The following is a 19697-nucleotide window of genomic DNA, read 5'->3' as shown; positions in this document are numbered from 1 at the left end:
CCCACGTGGTTTATAAACAAAAAATACAACTGGGAGGCAGCAAGCAAGATGTTAGTGATTTTTTTTCCTAATAATATTCTCTCTTTTACAAATGTAAATCCATGACAGTAAAAGCTTTGTCTCCATTGACCTGGAAGTTATACAACTGAAAGAGTTGTAAAGCATTTCTCATTAACCAGTATATCATTTTCCTTCTAGAGTAAACCATCACAGTTACTTTTGATTTCCTTCAATTATATTATTTTAATCCAATTATTCTCCGTATCATGAATATATTTTCTTATTTCCTTTGAGCTATAATATGAAACTACCTGCAGGTATCGAGTAAAGACTTGACCTGTGAAGGACAGAAATGACATGATCCTGATGATAGCTTCTTATTTATATAACATGGAATTCACCTGAAGCCTCATGAAAAAAAGCAGTAGGATCGGGGCACTTGTCTACAAGTCACCTATTTTGATGCATAAATAACAAAATGGTTGGTGTAGGCTTTTAGCATGCCCAGTCAGCAGGCTTATATTAACCTTGTGGTCAAAGATGATAATACTTATTAGTCTTCTGAGACCAGCAAGTTATTTCCTATTTTCTCTTCAGTAGTTTTTGCTCTCTAGATAAAGGTGCAGACTGTTAATCCATAGAAATTTGTAGTTGTCAAGGATTTCATTTAATGTGAATCAGTAATCAGCACCTATGTAAGCAGCATCAAGAAACTAAACGACGTATTGCATTGGGCAAATCTGCTGCAAAAGACCTCTTTAAAATGTTAAAAAGCAAATACATCACTTTGATGAATAAGGTGTGCCTGACCCATGCCATAGTATTTTCAATTGCCTCATATGCATGCGAAAGCTGGACAATGAAAAAGGAAGACAGAAAAAGAACTGATGCATTTGAGTTATGATGTTGGTGAAGAATACTGGACTGCCAGAAGAACTAACAAATCTGTCTTAGAAGAAGTACAAGCAGAATGCTCTTTAGAAGCTGGGATGGCAAGACTTTGACATGCTTACTTTGGACATGTTATCAGGAGGGACAAGTCCCTGGAGAGGGACATCATGCTTGGCAAAGTAGAAGGTCAGCGAAAAAGAGGAAGACCCTCAACAAGGTGGATTGACATAGGCTGCAACAGTGGTCTCAAACACAGCCATGATTGCGAGAATGCCACAGGACCGGGCAATGTTTCATTCTGTTATGCATAAGGTCGCTATGAATCAGAACTGACTCGAAGGCACCTAACAACAACAGACAATTAGAAAGGACTTTAGTGATAAGATAGCTGAATGTCCCCATTTTAGAGATGAAAAAATCAAGGTCCAGAGAGGCTTAAAACTGTATTTCAACTGTTATAAAACACAGATCGTTTTTTCACATATAGACATCTCTGAAGACAGGATGTTTCTTATAATTGATTAGCATCTTACAATGGCTATTGGTTGGCTAGGCAGCAATTGGATGTGGTTGACTCATATGCATGAATTTGGTTGTTATTAGACAACTGCATGAACTTGATGGCATGACTGGACAACTTTAACTTCACATTTCAGTGAATAAACCAATTAAGGATCATTTGAGTAAAGCATATATCCTGGTTGTGGTCCAAAAACTTGAGTTAGTACCTTCTGGTAAGATATAGAATGTATAAGCATTAAAATTCGTTGAATGGATGTTAATGGCTTGGAAGAAAATCCTGGATTTAATAGTGAAGCATTCTTTTAAGAAAAGTTGTAGCACCAATGCCAGGATGGCACAGAGGATGATAATGTTTGGGAAACTATGCACATCACCTACTTTTGGTCAAAAATTGATTCAAAGGAGCCAACTCTGACTCTCTCATGTTCTTGTTTTTCTATACATATAGCATTGATATATGAAAAATCTGTCTAAATAAATCTAAAAGAACTCCTTTAAAACACATTAAAAAAAATTCTAAGTGATAACCAACATTATGGCATAGTTTGAAAAACTTTCTTAGTGTAATGTAAAATAATGATAGGTCTTATTATCAATGGCATCTTAGTTGAATGAAATAACAGTATTTAATAGTTGAGGAAGGATTAGAATTTGACACTTCTGACTCACAATTCAATACCCTTTCTCCTAAAAAGTTATGGATTTAATCAGTTCTGGCTCATTCTTACATCTTTAGCTGTTTTCCTATAAGTTATTATCCACTCATACTCTCACTGAAGTTAAAAAACAAAATATTCCAGTTTTGATGAAGAAATCTAATCTTTATTTCTACGATGTTAGCACAATATACTCACACAATAGCTTTGATCTCTACTTAACAAAATACATTTATAGCACTTTACAAACTTTTTCAGTTGGAAACATTGCATAACATTTTATTAAACACAATACTTTATATATATTAGATATATATTCATCATTTTATTTACTTTAAAAAGATAATTAACTCTCTTTATTCGATACTTTGTTTTTATCAATAAAGCACAGCCTAACAAAGGAAGAGGTGCTCCCATTAGCAAATACAATAAATAAGACACTAAGAAGAGATACCACCTGTTAGTCTGATTTATTTCAAATTAAGGTACCAGTGGAATGTAAACAAATATTTTTTTTCTGTATTTTTTTTTCTTTTTTTTACAAAAGATGTGTTATCAAATATACATGCAGAGGTCTGAGTTCTAGTGACTATCGTTATTTTTCCTTAACAATGTGGTACAATTTGTTAAGTCATTAAAAACTGTAGCCTTTGGCACTTTGAATAGAAAAAGAATATATCATTATTTATGTAAAGAAAAAAAAACTTCAGTGACTAGAGAAGTGCTTTAAAATCCTTTGTTAAGAAATAGGAAAGATTAGGAAACATCATACGGCACCTCAAATGCTGCAGCTTTTTTTTTTTTTTTCTTCAGAGTACTAAAACCAGGCCACCTTTACCTCTTTGTAAACTGGCCAAAGCCAGCAGGAGTATCGTGATGGTGGTGGTGGTGAGAAGTGGGGAAGGCATTATTTTACTCCCACTCCCCTCTCTGAGAAGGAAATTGCTAGAAGGGATACGGTTGAGTTTGTTTTATTGCCAGAGTTTTCAATTTTGCTGGTTGTAGCTCAATCCCTCATGCTTTGCAAGGTAGGTTTCTCTATGAAAGTTCTGCCTTTTCCTGTAGAAGCTGATAATGACAAAATACTATTCCTCTCTAAACAACTCCTGTTCTTATTGAAAACTGAACTAAGATCAGATCAACCAGCCCTATTGTTGCTTTTTATCCCCTCAGCAAGTGTATATTAGAATTCTTAAGAAATGGTGTAGAAAAGATGTAATACCAAATTTCAAGGATTAAATAGTTCTTCATACTACTTAAAATATCATGTAAATTTTTAAATTAGAGAACACTTCAAAGTGTTTTCTTTTTATCCTCTTCTTATTGATAGTATTGTTTTCGTCTGATTTAGGCTCAAGGCTTCATTCAGGATAGGTAGCAAAAACTGTTGTTGTTTTGCATTTTAAGCACTAAAACTGTACCTATTTAGATGTTTTGAAGAAATACCTTCTTAACTTACAATGTGAGATACTTTTACTTACCAATTTGCATTTTTCCAGATTCTTTTTGTTGATGTCTAACTAACAAAACTATTTCAGGGAAGAGAGTAAAACCCAACTATGGTGGCTCTAATTTACTGGTTATCAGGATACCAGAAATAGTTTAACGATCTGGAACCAAATGAAATTTTTGGATTACTTGTTAAACTAGCAACCTAAGCCAGCTAGTCGGTGCCATCCAAGGGTAGACTTGACCAACAGTATTCACATTGTAACCCCAAATGACAAGTTTTGGGTTAAATTTTTTTGTTTATAAATTCACAGCAGTATATTTTGCTCAAGGAATGTCATCTGTTATCTTTGTTTTTATAATAGAAGAACATATCTATAACATCAAAAAAATTTAAAAATCCATAAATAAGGAAGCCATAAAATGCAAAATATGATCACAACAATTTTATAAGACTCTCTAAAACAATATATTTTTTAATTTATGCAAATTTACTCACTAAAAAACATTCTTCATTAGCAGTACCTATACTTAAATAAAAAGTAAGCAGCAGAAAAACTATGCAGAGAAATACTAGTTATTCCCTTTCACTGACAATATCCCTATGCAATTTTTCTTGTTGAAGAAAGTATACTTTTGAAGAAATGCACAAAACTTTTTCAATTTTTGACTGTGACAGTCACTATGGAGAAGATGCTGTGTGTGCTATTCTAACACAAAGCAGCTGGCATCTTCTTAATAAAGTAGCATTTCTTTGACAAGGAATTGCACGCCACTATTTCACAGCTAAATAGAATATAAGAGTTTACGTTGTATATGTACTATAATAATCAGCACCACTCGATATTGAGCTTTAGGTGCAGATTCTCCAAAATGAATATATAATACTGCATGGCCTCTGCTGTAGGGAAAACACGTGTGTTCTTGATTCCCACAGGTAATTAGAAAAATCCCCAAAGTTGGCACATTCAGGAAGTAAAATAGTATACATTGAAGGAAACCACTTTCTTTTGATACCGCCCTCTGCAAAACCTTTTGTGTTTGAAGAAGACAGGTCTTAAAACTCTTCACATAATCACATTAGTTAGGTTCTTGCATTGTGCTTTCCCTCCCCCTTGTTGTGAAATCTACAAGCTTCAGTGTAGCAGTTCTCAAAAGTTCTAGAGTTCCAGGCTCATGGTGGGTAATCTAGTTTGGTGAAAAGGCTTCCCAAATGCTGGAGCAGAGCACAGGTAGAATCAACAGGTGGTCTTTGGGGGGTTGACCAAATTATTGGATGGCCATCACTCAATCCTTATAAGCCCGTGTAGGGGAGGTTCCTTTGTAGAAGATGTTTCTTGTGTTCTCAGGGCTGTTGCTTCTTTCAGGGATTAAAATGATATTTCCCTTTCTTCTCAGGGTGGAGTCACGGGAAGAAGAAACAGACAACGTCTCTGAACCAACTTCACTGCCCTCTACTGGGGTCACGCGGATGGTGGTGATGCCATGGTGATGGTGCTCATTATTATCAATGTTGCTTCTCTTGCGGTCTCCAGAACCAAAACTGTCTTTTAGGGACTCACAGCTTTCCGAGTCCCTGTTGAGATCGTTGAGCTCATAAGTCTGGCGAAGGCTGCCTTTCTCAGGGGCCTTCCATTTCCAGGAGCCGCTGCCTTCACCTTCCGTGGACGGGATCTGGATAATGGGCCTGTTGTTCTCCGGGTGAGCCTCAACCCTCACGATCCCACTGGGCTCGTGGTCTGTCAAGGTTTTGTAGCGAATGGAGCCAGTGCAAGAGACCGTGCTGCCTTCGGTGTTCTTGGGGCTGCTCTGGAGAACGCCCTGCTGCTTGGACATGGCTATTACTTGCATGATTCGGGGCTGGCTGTTGCTTCTGTTACAGGCCACAGTCTTCTCAGCAGCTTTCAACCACTTGGCCCGAGCAGAGCTGCTTTTGGGGGAGGTACTTAAGTTTTCCTGGGTCTCCTCGGGGATGTGCACCAACTGTGAGGACCCGGGGCGGGACTGAATGGACACTCTCGGACCTCCAGGCATGCTGTTGTTACACCCGGGGACGGTGCCAGGCTGGATCTTGAGGTACTGATTGCCAGGACCATGGTGATCTCCATTCACCCCTACCCTCGATGGCTCTGAGCTTGACCTCATTTCTATGGATCTCGGTGGTGAATGTCCAGGCTCATTCTCCATTACTTGCAGGGACAACTTCCGGCTTTCGTTTTTATTCTTCCACTGGGTGAGAAGCTGCTTTGATCGAGCAGAATCCATAGAGGCATGAATAGTTGCATTTCTTCTAACAGGGTCTTCTATCGATGGGGTGTTGGCCCTAGGCAGGGTATTGCTGAAGGTAACCATGTTCTCCTTCCCCATGGGGCTTCGCGGAGTGATGATCTCTACGTCAGCATTTGCCCTTTTGAGGTTTGTCAGCGAGCTAGCATCTCGATGGTTTCGGTTAAGGATGCCTTCTGTGTGAGCAATTCCATCACTGCTGCTACCATTTTTAGCAGATAAAACTCGGTTTGGGTCTTGATTAAGATCAGTCAGAGACCTGAGGGCTTCTCTGTGTTGAAACATAGTCTCTTCACTTGGCAGAAAGTTCCCCACAGCATACAGGCCCTAGTGTCCAAGAGAAAACAATAAATCAGCCCCAGAAAATATGCTTACTAATGGTTTCCCCTAGAATACCCGCTAAAGTACATAAATAAGGTATGTAGTCTGTATGACCCCATTATATACAAGTAACAGAAAACCAAAACTACAACTAATTATTACCCTGCAAATAGTTTATAGGTTATATCATAAATCACTGAACTAATGGTTCAGAAACGTGAAATCCATTACTTTTATTATTAATTGGGTTTGTCTTCCCTTTCTCCACTCACTGAATATTTTTGCAAATCCTTTCCTGTGTATGTTTTGAGGAGAAAAGTCGGACAATGAGAGAAAAAGCGACATTCTTCTGCTTTTCAAAGTAATTCATGCTTCTGGTTTTAAGAACTTCTTGTTGAGTGACACCTCAAGTGGCTTAAATGATTTACCTTTCATTTTTAAACAAACCTCACGATGGAAAGCAGAAAAGGTGTAGAAAATATAGAACAATGGATTATCCAAAAAACCTGATACCAGGTTTTGAAGTGAGGCCAGAGACACAAATTGTTACAATTCAACTGAGTACACCCTTATGTGTCAGCATTCTATAGAGTGCTCTCGGAAGGAAGGGCAGAGTCCGCCACTAGATCGGGGCACTTCCATTCTTTCCTAGTTTAAACTTGGTTTTAAATTGGGAAATAATATTTGATCAATTTAGTGCTATTACAAAAAAAACTGACCTAAATTTTATTTAATCTTGTCTTCATAGCCAGATTATCAATATTTTGTTTATTTTACATACTGGGAGCAAAAATTTGGAAAAGGCTAAAATTCAGATTCAGAATTTTTACCCCTTTTACACATGGAAGATCTAATCCCACCTGGATTTTCAGTTTTTGAGATGCTTAGTTTGGAGATACAGTCAAGCAAAAGATGCTTATTTGTGTGCTAATTTCAGTAGAATATAGCCACCAGGTGTTTTTCCAGTTAAAATAAAGAAGTTCCATCGATTTTTTTTGTAGCGCACTTTCCAATAAACAAGAGCCTTGGCTTAGAACTGATAAATTTCCAATTTCAGAGCACTGAATACAGGTAGGAATGAAATAAAGACAAGCTCCTATCTCTCCAACTATAATTTCTGGTGGTAATCTCTTAAATAATGTCTGCCTGTTTTCACTACTAGAGTTCACCAGGATGAGCAGTCTCTACCCAATGTTATATTAAAAATTAGAGTTAAATTTGTAAGTTTTGGAAAATCCTTCACTAGATTATAAGCTCTGTCTGCATTGTTCATCACTAAACTAGTCGTTCAATCCTTGCTACGATATGAGGCACAACTGGAAGGAGAGTTGACCTTCAAGTTCAAATCCTTTGTACTACCAAGCTCATGCTATTTCTAGGACACAGTGAAAAATCACACATGCAAACACATGAACTATACAACAACAGTTCTCAGTCCTCTTTTCTTCTGTGACACATATTGCCAATTAACACTCCATGGGCAACCTGGGGTTATGCACCATTCCTGACACATTAACTTTAGTTTGACTCATTTCTCCTCCACAGAAGAAAACACGTAAGGAAGAGTGAGATTTAATGTGACTACTCTATGTTAATTTGTAGAAATGAAAAAGTAAATCATTGCATGTTGAGTATTTTATTATTTTTTTGAAATAATGTTCTTGTGATACCTTTCACAAGTGCACCAAGTTCTCGTGGCTGAGAACTGCTGCTATAGACAAGTATTTCTCTGTCAGCTTCTTCTCAGTTTCCTTCATTATTGCCTTTTTCCCTGCACGCTGCTTACATATTGGTGTTCCCTGGCTCTTTTTTATTCTCATGATATGGCAATTTTAGGTACCCCCATAAGTACAATAATGCTTCTACTGATAATGTTGATTCTCAAATCTATTTCTCCAGCACTGATTGCTCTTTTGAGCTCCAGATTCAATTCTTCAACATAAATACATAAATACTGAAAATGTTACTTAAAACTGCCTATTGGTCATCTTCCCTTAAATGTTTCAATTGAGCTTTTCAATCTGATCCTTAACCTCAATGACCTGCTTGCTCTATCCTGTACGTGGTTGTCTAATGAAGTCACCATCTACATAGGCTTCTAAGCTAGAAATCTAGCCATCATCCTTCATTTCTCCTGTTCCCTCACCCTCCACATGTACTTGCTCTTTCACATGCCCCTATCTCTACAGATGCAGCTTCTTTTGCTTGAATGCCCTTCCTCCTTTCTTTATTCTGAGAAACTCTCATTTTTTAAAAAACATACCACTTTTATGAAGACTTCTCTAACTTCTCTAGGGAGTGTGCTGATTCCCAAAGCTCTTTGCTCACACCCTATTACATCATTTTGCATATTGTAACTATTTATACTTATGTTAGTCTTTAGATACATAAACTTTTCAAGGATACATCTTATTTCTCACTGTTCTGTGCTTAGTATAGTGCCTGGCACATATTAGATATTAAATAAATGTAAAATTAATGAATAAATGCACAAATGAATGAAATGGACAAGCTGTGTTTCCTTGGACTGAGGGTATTTCTCTTGGAGGGAGGTTGGATTTAAAAATAGAGTACTGTTAATGAACTCAATATAAGTTAGCTCATAGTTATATCCAGGTGCTATGTTTGTGTTGTTGGGCAAGCAGTATAACCTTTCTCATATTTCACTTTCCTCATCTGTAAAATAATACTAGCAATAATAGTTCCTACCTCCTTTTTGTTGTTGTTGTTATAAGGATAAAATGAGATGATCCTTCTAAAATCACAGTTTCTGGCACATCCTGTTACCCTGTTGCCGTCGTCAATTCCGACTCATAGCAACCCTATAGGACAGAGTAAAACTGCCCCATAGAGTTTCCAAGGAGCACCTGGTGGATTCGCTAACCAAAGGTTAGCAGCCATAGCTCTTAACCACTACACCACCAGGGTTTCCTTCTGGCACATAGTAAGAGTTTAATAAATTGTATTGTTGAAAGTGTGATATGTGTTTTGGCTTAGTATGAAGATGCAGCCAGAGGTTTTCCTCATGATAATAACAAATTATTATGATGCAAAATATTCCATGTATATTTTTCATTTTAAATTGTGGTTTATCAAATACTAATAATAAATTACTTACCAAGTACAGGGCAATTCCTCCTCCTATTAAAAAGCCACAATAGACATCAACTGGGTGGTTCTTATACTGGGTTATCCGTGTTAGTCCACAGATGATCCCACAGATGATAAATGTAAAGACCAAGAGGGGTTTCAGAAGCTTAGAGGAATCCGTTAATGTGGAGTTGAAGTACATCTTAAAAATGAAAGACATGGGTTAAGCCTGCTACAAAAACTTTTATGTTAAATTATAATCAAATAAAAGATAGACTCAAAAGCTCAGCTGATTCACTCAACATCAATACTACTGTTTTACTCTCCCTGCTATGGCTCTGTTCTACCTGTAGAAAAGGGAGACACATGTTGAAATCATCAAACAAATAAAAGATCTTTCATTTAATTCCTTGAAAATTTGAAGAAAAAAACCCCGAAGCAATAGAATTAGTCAAATATCTGTTTAGTCTCCATGTTACTTTCCACATACTTTTAGTTGTTTTTTTCTCACAAAAGACTTCATGAACTATTGTATTAATCAGCTACATTTATCAAATTTACACTGGTTTAGAACTAACCATTGTTACATAAATACTGAAAGTAAAATGTGTGTGTACTTAATGCAGTTCTTTCAGTTTTAGTAAGTGTAATACCTGTAGTTAATAACACCCTCCCATGAAGTATAATATTACATTGCAGGGGTACCAAGCTAAATAAATATTATTACACTGTGAAGAAATTCTTTTACTGTACTCTTTTTTATAGAATCATATTTCTTCTTTCAATGCTATTGTATTAAAAGACTGCAGTGCTAGAGTTTACTGTTCTGTTATCCACAGCCATATAATCTAGTCACCTGGAGACAACACTTATTCCTCTGATTTTCTGTAAGACACAGCTTAACGAGAAAGATCAGTCACTTACCGAAACATACACAGCTGCAAACGCCGCAAGGGTCGCGTGTTGCGAAGGAAATGACTTTCTGCCAAAGAAATACAGTCAAATTATGGCTTTTAATTCAGATATACACTAGCAATCATCTGAAGAACACTGACTGGTTAAAATGTTCAACTTAAAAGCCACAAGGCAACAAGGAATAACTTTAATCCTCATTTCGTTTTCTGGGGAAAGACCTGGGTGATAAAATAAATATTGCTACTTACCTTTAGTATTAAAGAGTAATGGAGTTTCACTTTCGAACATAAATACCTGTGCCAGGTTGGTAAGGGACCACTTCTTTACCCCACTGAAATGATGGTTAAAAGTAGAAACTGATTGGAAAACATTATAATTGTTCTTACATATTAGAATTATTTTCAGTTTAAAGTAAATTTGAAAACCTTGGTGTTTTAAAGCTTTTAAGCTTTTTCTATGCCTCTAAATATATGGTTTTGCTTACATAAAATTTTTAAAAGACAAAATTATTTTGTCACAGCAGTAGATCTAAATGTGTGTTTATTTTTTGTTGTTGTTTTTTTTAATACAAAGAAAGCATGGGAAGTCCAAATTTAGCAAAATGTTTCTCTGTGTATTACACTTTGGAAATTATTATCATGTCAAGAATGATAGAGCATTTTATTTAGTTAAATAATTGAAGGAAGATGGTTGGGAGATAGAACACTGGATAGTGGGAGAGACACTTAAAAGGACAGACAAAAGAAAAAGAATAGAGATTTCTTTCAGTGGATAGGAAAATCTTGGAAAAAATAAAATCGAGAGTTATATTAATGCCCCCCCCCCCCAATTACTTGGTAGAGACCCTGGTGGTGTAGTGGTTAAGAGCTACAGCTCCTTACCAAGAGGTTGGCAGTTCAAATCCACCAGGTGCTCCTTGGAAACCCTATTGAGCAGTTCTACTCTGTCCTATAGAGTTGCTATGAGTCGGAATTGCCTCAGTGGCAATGGGTTTTTTTTAATTACTTGGTACCACATTACAGAGGATAACTATTCCACACAGACAAGATAATGTACAAGGATAAAGAAAGAATAGAAGACATAGGTCTTGAATGTAAGTTTAAAATTATTGAATGGTCCCTGAGAACCTGAATGCATACAATAACATAGTATCAGTCACTAGTTTCTCAAGTGTACATATTAACTTATTTTTGACTCTTAAATTAATCTTTGGGAACACACTGAATGACAAACTCATCTTAAAATCAGTCATTACTCCTCACCCCTCTGTAGTTTATCTCTTTTGAACTTCTAAGCTACCACCTCTTGCCACACAAGTTTATTTTTACTTTGTTGATTGAAAAAAATGATGCATTGGTAGTTTTTTTTTTTTTTTTCTTCAGTTTTTCAGTCCCTTGTTTTCTGAAATGCAAGGCCAGGAGCTATAAAGATATTCCATGTTCATTTAAAAAAATATATAAAATCCCAGATGTTACCACTTCTCAAAATCTACAAAAATTCACACGATTCTTTCGATAAAGCATATGTCAGAGATGTAAATATCACAGATACTTAGTCTTACAGTTAAGCCAGTGCAAGACACAACATGTCCTAAGGTGATATTAAGTGCCATAATGACAGTAAGCCATCACTGACTGTAAATATCTTAAAATAAACCTATGAGGTAAATCTGAAACTAAAAGAAGTATAGGGCGGATCGCAAAACATGAGCGGGCACTGGTGGTATGAGGACTGGTAACAAGAGTTGAGGCTGAAATTTGGAGACAGAGAGAAGGATTTAGAAGGAGCCACCAATGGGTTTCTATGGTACAATCACTAAAGAGATGACTGAATTGAGAAGAAAAATAACACCAAAATCATTATGACTGAAAAAGGGGTGTTTTAAGATGATACCCCAAGCAATTGTTGAACACCGGCAACGACATGGAATTTTTTTAGGTCTCAGTTTCTCACCTTCCACTGTTGATAACTGTAAGGTCAGATCCCGAGCAAATATCTTCCACAATGTAGGAATTTTCTTTGCACGATACATTCAGAGAGGTATAGTTTGGCTTGCACACAGTCAGAAAGTATGGTGCCTGATACCCTGTGGACAGTTGTATGATATCTGTAATGAGAGCTGTAGAGCACAGTCCAAATACATGAACACCTACAAGTAAAAGGAAAGAACGTGTTACAAAGTTAGTGGCTAATGCTGATGTTGAGTCATCATCAGCCATGTTTATTACACATCAACACGCCAACCTTAAAAATCTGTTAGAATCCTTTTCTCTAAGTTTATTTCAAGAAGATAGTATGACAAGTTCCTAGACTCATAAACAGATACTTAAAGACAAAAGAAGGACAATGAATATCTTCAAAGGAGTGCTTTGAGACATTTTTATCAGAGTTTGGATAGTTAGGGCTAATTCTTAATATTATTAACCATAGATCACTTGACAAACACCTGGAGCATATTAAGTTGACTGTGATTTGAGAAGGACTAAATGTGGGGAATGAAGCAAAATTCAAAATAATTTTCAATTGTTTTGTGTGTTTGAACTGCTAGGGCTCTCTCCTCCCAATTGGTACTTAACTAAGCCACAGTTGTCAAATCCTGAAGTTGTTGTTGGGTGCTGTCAAGTCGATTCCAACTCATAACAATCCCTAAAGAATCGGTTCTAATTCTGTGCAAGTTCATAGTCACAGCAGGAATGTTAATTAAAGCCAAAGAGGAGAGCAGGCAAATCCTGTCTTGGAAACAACAATTAGATCCCAGGTGCATGGCTGTGGAGCCAGCCTGCATGTTTAGAATCCTGGGATGGTGTTCACATGTCTCCTGGTCCAAATTCTATGTTTGTCTCTTGGAACCAGGCTTACACCATAAAATCACAAGCCCTGATGCATGCTAGTGCACTCAAACTCCAAAGTCCTTGCATGGCCCTACCCTTGGGAGCCCAGCTCTCTGCTCACATACACATGATCTTATACTTGCATGATCCCTCCAGGTTGCCTTAACACCCTGGATTCTGATTTGTGATTTGTTCATAGAAATCATGAGAGGCACCTGGGTAATTCTTCAGTGGATTCCTCAGACAGAGATCGCCAGCCTGCACATTACGCTGTTTTGTATTTTTCCTGCTCCCCTTATTGTCACCTAACCACTCCCCCACACCCCTTCCCTCTCCAACCACACATCTTGGATTCATGGCACAGGACTTCTATTTCCACATTCCAATCCCTGGCAGTATGCAAGGTTTGGGAGAGAAGTAGGGATAATAGGAGAAACCTACCTACTTTTACTTTTGGAGAATGAAAATCATAGCCCCAGACCCAGGAAGGATGGGGCTACTGAGTGAGAACCTCTGCGACATTGTTCTCTAGAGTATGACAGACCATCTTTCAGCCATGAGGCATTTCAGAGGTCACATGCCATCTGTCCACAGCATTTTGTTACATTAGGGAAAATTTTCTCAGAGATCAGCTACTTGCCCTCCAGTTTTATTTCCTTGCCTCAGTTTGTGACCCTGCTAAGGGGTCTGTTTTTGTTTTACCAATCTGACATGCTTTTCTTAGTGGAGCAGATTTAGACAGTCCAGGGCAGAATTTAGACCAGACTCTTTGCTTTCTTGGTAGAGAAAGTTATATTTGATTATCTAGGTATTATAAGAAGTTACTATTCCTTTGAACTAACAGGTTACAAATAAAAATAATGCTTTACTAACTATTAAGAAAGAATATAAAACATTAAGGTTGATGTGATACACTGTGACTTGTCTACTTAGCTCAGGTAAGGAAAAAAAATTCCAGGTTTGTGACTGAAGCACCATTAAGATGATCCATGCAAATCAGAAGGAATGAAAGTTTAGATAGTTTGATTAAGATTCTGGTTGTTCCAGGCATATTGATTTCCTTTGTTGTTGTTGTTAGCTGCTGATGAGTCAGCCTCAACTCATGACAACCCCCTGTACAAGGGGATCAGACCATTGTGAACCATAAGGTTTTCATTGGCTGATTTTTTGGAAGTAGATCACCAAGCCTACTTCATCTTAGTCTGGATGCTCCACTAAAACCTGTTCAGCATCATAGTCCCATGAAAGCCTCCAGTGACAGTCAAGTAGTGGCTGTGTTTGAAGTGTATTGGCCAGGAATCAAACCCAGGTCTCTTGCATGGAAGGTGAGAATTCTGCCACCGAACCTCCACTGCCCCCATTGATTTTCTATAGGTGTCCTGAAAAATGAGAGGTAAAGCCAGAGAATATAGCCAAGGAAAAAGAGCCATGGATGTAGTGTTCCACGGTGACGTTTCCATTTGCAGTAACTTCTGGATGAAAACACTCCAGGAAAATTGAAATGGAATCATTGATGTGGCTAAAGTAATTTCTGAAGAGTTACCCATTCGTATTGGCCTGCTGACATTTATTCTCCCTTTTAAAAAACTGAACATAGATTCATTGGAACTACTTTCTTTAAAGTAAATTCAAGTTTCAATCTGAGCTAAGACAAAAATATTCTTAAGTGTATGGCAAGTTAACTCTGAAAACAAGGCATGTAACTGTAAATAGCACATTTCAGATACAAAGCCCAAATTTTGGTGTTTTAACAGTTTCTTGCATAATGTAAATCTCATCATGTATTTGAAATTATACATGTAAATTATAGCTTTAAAGACTTAATATCTGTAATTAACTATAAGATTTCCATTTGGAAAAAAAAAAATCCTTTCTTTGTAATTGGTACCCCACACACACCAACGAATCTAACGGCTCTTCTAAGAAAAGAGTTGAAGTTGCAGCCTCCGGCATTAATGTTGGGCTCCAGTCCAACTCCATTTCTTCTTTTGGACAGGCAACAGTAGAGAATTCCTTCCCCTACCATAATCTGCAAAGACAAGAGGGTGTTCAGAATGAACTCATTGCTTACAAATGAATTATATGTCATCTTAACACTTCGTCAATTCAACAAGGTAAAGGTGTATTTTTCTTCAAAACTTTAAAGAAGGGTAAATCAATTTCTCTTGAGTAGTTGAGCAAGCAGTGAGAGGAAGCAATCAGGGACACTGTGAAGAGCTTTAGTTGGATATCTTGTACTGTTACGTACTGGTTAAGTGTGTGATCGTATTCTGGCATTTTAAAATGGTTGCAGCACTCAGCCTTTGGCCCTTGACCCAACAAGACCCATGACGCTTAATAGATTGATCACATGGTGATTCTGCCCTGTTAGAGCCTTGACATTTCATCCCTAAAGCCATGAAAACAAAATGACTGGGGAGAGAATAAAAAATACCAGATTTAGATCAGGAACATCTTAAAAGGAGATTAGATCAATAAACTGATTTGGGATTGAGCACAGGATCAATCAATGGAAAGCGAGTGTGAGGGTAGGAAGGTACTATTTAGATCTAGAGTGATCTGATAAAAAATTCTGCAGTGATGGAAATGTTTTCTGCCCTATCCCATTAGGTATCCACCAACCACATGTGGCTATTGAATGCAGGAAATGTAGCACTGAAACTGAGGAATTGAATTTTTAATTTTATTTCTTGGCATTTAATTAATTACTTATAATCTAAATTGATTTAAAATTAAGATTAAATAGCCACATGTGGCTAAAAACAAACCCACTACCATGGAGTTGATTCCAACTCATAGCGACCTTGTAGGACAGAATAGAACTGCCCGTAGGCTTTCCAAGGCTGTAAATCATTACAAAAGCAGACTGTCAAATCTTTCTCCCAAGGAGACTGGTGGGTTTGAACCTCTGACCTTTCAGTTAGCAGCAGAGTGCTAACATGTGCTAACAGCCCCATGTAACTAATGGCTACCATATTGGAGAATGCAGATTATGAGAGAATTCAGCAGCTAGGGTGATATTTCCTATGGTATTAGGCATTTAGAAAATCTGTTCACAATGGACAGAGAATCACACTGTAGTATCAGAAGGACTGTCTTAAAATTAGGAACAGTGCAGTTTGTTGTAAGATTCTAGGACGTAGGACAACGATCAAGAAACACAATATTTTTTTGGCATCATCTTTTTGAGGACATTTTCCATGAAGTCCCTTACTATAAGCTAAATTACGTTCCCTTCTATGTGGCTCCCTTAGCATCTTGCCCTACCCTCTAGCACGACTTTATTAAAGTGCACTTTAATTGTTCATTTGGGCGTCTCTCACTAGGCTAGGACCTCCTGAGGGAAGAACCATTTCTCATGTGCTTTTATCCTCACTATCTAGCCCTGCGCCTGGCACTGTGAGGCCATGATTACTATCTATTCTGGACATTTGAGTTGTCAGTTATTCTGTACAATAGAAGGAAGATTTGAAATATGAGTTTTAGTTATACAAACATTTTTCAAATATTTGAAAAGAGATTGTTGTGCAGTTAGGTATTGATTTGCATAAATGGGCGAAACTGAGAAAAGTAGGATTACGTGAGATATCAACAGTCTTTCAGATGCAACTGATCAAGTCACTTTAAAGATTATAATCATTTTAAGTGGCTGAAACAGACTTTATGAGAGGGAATCTTTCCTCCAGTTCTCATTACTAGCTTATATTTACTTTATGAAGTGTTTAAAATTTTAGTTTTTTTTTTTTTTTTTTAACTAGTGACAGTAAGAATATGGTCTTCTGCTTCATACTACTAGGCACGGTGAGAACTAAATCTGTATTTAGTTATGTAGATAATATGATGTGTGTACAATTATCAAACATTTTAAATCTGCAAAACAAATAAAAAATCATTCTCTTCAATGGGACTGTATGGATAACCCTGTGTGAAAATCATGCGACATGCATGATAAACTAAGGTCTACCATTGTAGAAAGAATCTAAAAGAATTTTTTACATATCATTGAACTTTGAATTGATGGAGGTGTAGTCAGTTCTGTACTCTGTGTAGATTGATGTGACATGATACCCCTGCACACAGAATAATATAGTGACTATCTAAAATTCATTATTTCAAGAAAATTAACCACTTATTCCTGAAACGGATTGTTGTATGGGTAAGATATACTAATTTGATTTTCATTTCTTCTATAATAATTCTGTGAATAATTTTGTTTTCTCTTTTCCATTTTATATATACCGACATCCTATCTTATCCACGAATGCTAAGTTATGTAAGAATTTCTTTGTACAGTTTCATTAGAGAAATATGTTTTACCATACAACACACCAGTCATTGTCTCAAATGACCTTGAGATTTCAGGAGTTTATTTGAGTTGGTTTAATAACCTCAAAACTCATGTGTTAATAGAGTGCTCTGACTCCATTTGGCTCGATTATGTAATATGGATGGAGCTTTCTTGTCAGTACTTTGACATCATCCAACCTTCTCTTTCTCTTAGGAGCATATGAATTTTCTCCTCACATTCTGATTCATTTAACCATGATCTGTATTTCATTGCATGAATTTTCAAAATGATTTCATTTGCTTTCAAGATAGAATTCTCCTAAGGGGTATGAGAGAAACTTCCTAATGTATTTCTAAATGCTCCTGCTGAATTTCTCTTTCTGAATGGCATGCTATTGTGCTGCCATGTGGTTTCAGGGTTTAAGCTTTGACAATAAGCTTATTTTTTGTTGCTGTTGTCATTTGTAAACAGAAAACAGTTTATGACAAGCATCTTCTCACAACATTCTGTTTATGCTGTACATAAGCCTGAAAAGAAATAACAATTTTTTGTGTGTGTGTCAATTATCATGGAAGAGATCATATAGTGACTCTGCTTCAGGGAAGTTGTTGAGAGGAAATACATCACTTATTATCATACGGCACTGCTCTTGGAATCATTGCCATAGGAAGAGCTCTCAGTCCAGGAGTCTTCCTCATGGAAAAACAAAACAAAACAAAACAAAACAACGCCGCCAAAAGCGTTCTGATATTCATCATAGTATCGTGAATGTTTAAATTTGCCATGGTTGTCTCTTGGAAACCCTAACGTATTTAACATTCTACATTGTGATCATATAGTCTACGAAAGATAAGGTTACTATCTAGGAATTATAATCAAATTCTGATATAATTTTCCTATAAAATTAGATGGAGTCATCCTTCAATAATATGCAATGCAATTGTATTTTCAGGAAAGGAAAAGTACACATTTTTCCTATTTATGTAATTTCCATGACAATTCATAAGAAGACCACATATTCTGCATTACTTTCTCTCAGAAATTATCTCCAAAAGACGTAAGCAAAATGCTTGTTTCACTGTTACACTAAAGTCAATGAAAATTGAATATTAAGGAAGAATTTTCCAATTTAAGAGCAATTTTAGGGAAATAAGAATATGAATTTCACAGACATGAATTTTTATGGTTTCGTATACCACAGGTATGTGAATGACAAGTTATTTTTAAAGCATCTCTCACAGCATAAAGAAAAACTGGAGAAGCAAACACTAAATGATCTGTGTAAAAAAATCACTTGATCTTTCTTTTGTTCATCTGAGGGTCCTTTTAAAGAATATTGTTGGCATGAGGTCTTTTGTATTGCTTTGTCTTCTCTCTTTGAATTGGGTGAACACAAGAAGCCCTCTCCTCGCACAAATTTATTCTAAAAGCCATTTTCCAGTGAAGGATTCTTCTCCCCAGCCCCTACCCCAACTATCCCATAGTTAATAAGTTTATGCCACCATGAAAATAAAAGAAAAACAGCATACTTGAAAGTCAGAAACTATTAGTCTATTTGTTATTTCTACTTTTAGGAAGAGAGAGAGAAAAAAAAAAAAGACAGAGAGAGAGAGTGATGTAACATATGTAGTTAAGATTAGAGATAGAATTCTAGTTTTAGAACAAGATGACTATAGAAACTAAAGGACCAGATGTTGAGAAAGTGTATGTTTTGGGAGAAGGCCTTAGAAAAAAAGAGAACATGAAATTAGGAAGAAATCCAAAATGTTTGGAGAGGAACGTGAGAAACAGTATTTCCGTATTTGATGTCAGCAAAGTCAAGATTTGTCTAACCACCAAGTTGTTTCCCAAAACCCATGAAACAGTGTGATAGAAAAGAATCCTGACGTTCTTGAGTGTTCTGGACCTTTAGGTGATAGGGGAGAAATTACAGACCCCATGGTGTAAATATCTCCCTGGTTTGCCTCTTGTTCTATTAAGAGGCATTTGGCAGCTATGGAGGCCCTGTGGAGACCCAGGAATTCAGTGGTGCTTCCGGAGCTTTTCACCTGTCAGAACCACAGGGAAAGAAGTTTATGGAAGAAGCTGAAACTGGGCACCCCGGGGCAGTGTTGTGGGAAGGGATCCACAATGGATTTCCAGTTTCATTCTCCAGGACTAAAGAAAGATTCAACTCAGAATCCTTCAGAAAGCGCCCCTAAACTGCATATGAGAATTTTTTACAGGAAGTAAGGAGTCAGAGGCAGGCGCACAGTGGTAAGGTCAAGGTCATTCTCCCCACGACAGGTTACTGTGTCACCAAAGGAAGCAAAGTCAGATAAATGCTGCTGGCCGGGGCGCCACAATTCGACCTACTGTCCTAGGAATTTGATAACATAGGGAAGAAAGACTTCTGGATATATAAAATTAGTAAAATGATTAAATATTAACAATATTTTCAGCAAAGTC

General features: G+C 36.9%; 1 protein-coding gene across 2 annotated transcripts in view; it reads right to left on the bottom strand.

Annotated features, from left to right (window-relative positions):
• Window positions 1-2213: 2213 nt before the first annotated feature.
• Window positions 2214-19697, bottom strand: part of PLPPR4 (phospholipid phosphatase related 4) — a 55800-nt gene continuing 38316 nt past the window's right edge. The window contains exons 3-7 of one of the 2 annotated variants that reach the window (XM_004385710.2): window positions 14861-14990; window positions 12084-12279; window positions 10140-10197; window positions 9244-9417; window positions 2214-6131 (exon numbers count right to left, since the gene is read on the bottom strand). In XM_004385710.2, the coding sequence (XP_004385767.1) occupies window positions 4806-6131; window positions 9244-9417; window positions 10140-10197; window positions 12084-12279; window positions 14861-14990 (1884 nt within the window). In that variant the 3' untranslated portion in view covers window positions 2214-4805. The remainder of the gene's footprint in view (window positions 6132-9243; window positions 9418-10139; window positions 10198-12083; window positions 12280-14860; window positions 14991-19697) is intronic. The other variant, XM_004385711.2, reaches the window with a different exon arrangement.

This window comes from Trichechus manatus, unplaced genomic scaffold (assembly GCF_000243295.1).
Source record: "Trichechus manatus latirostris isolate Lorelei unplaced genomic scaffold, TriManLat1.0 scaffold00144, whole genome shotgun sequence".
NCBI classification, from domain to species: Eukaryota; Metazoa; Chordata; class Mammalia; order Sirenia; family Trichechidae; genus Trichechus; species Trichechus manatus.
This window is presented reverse-complemented; position numbering and strand designations above follow the sequence as displayed.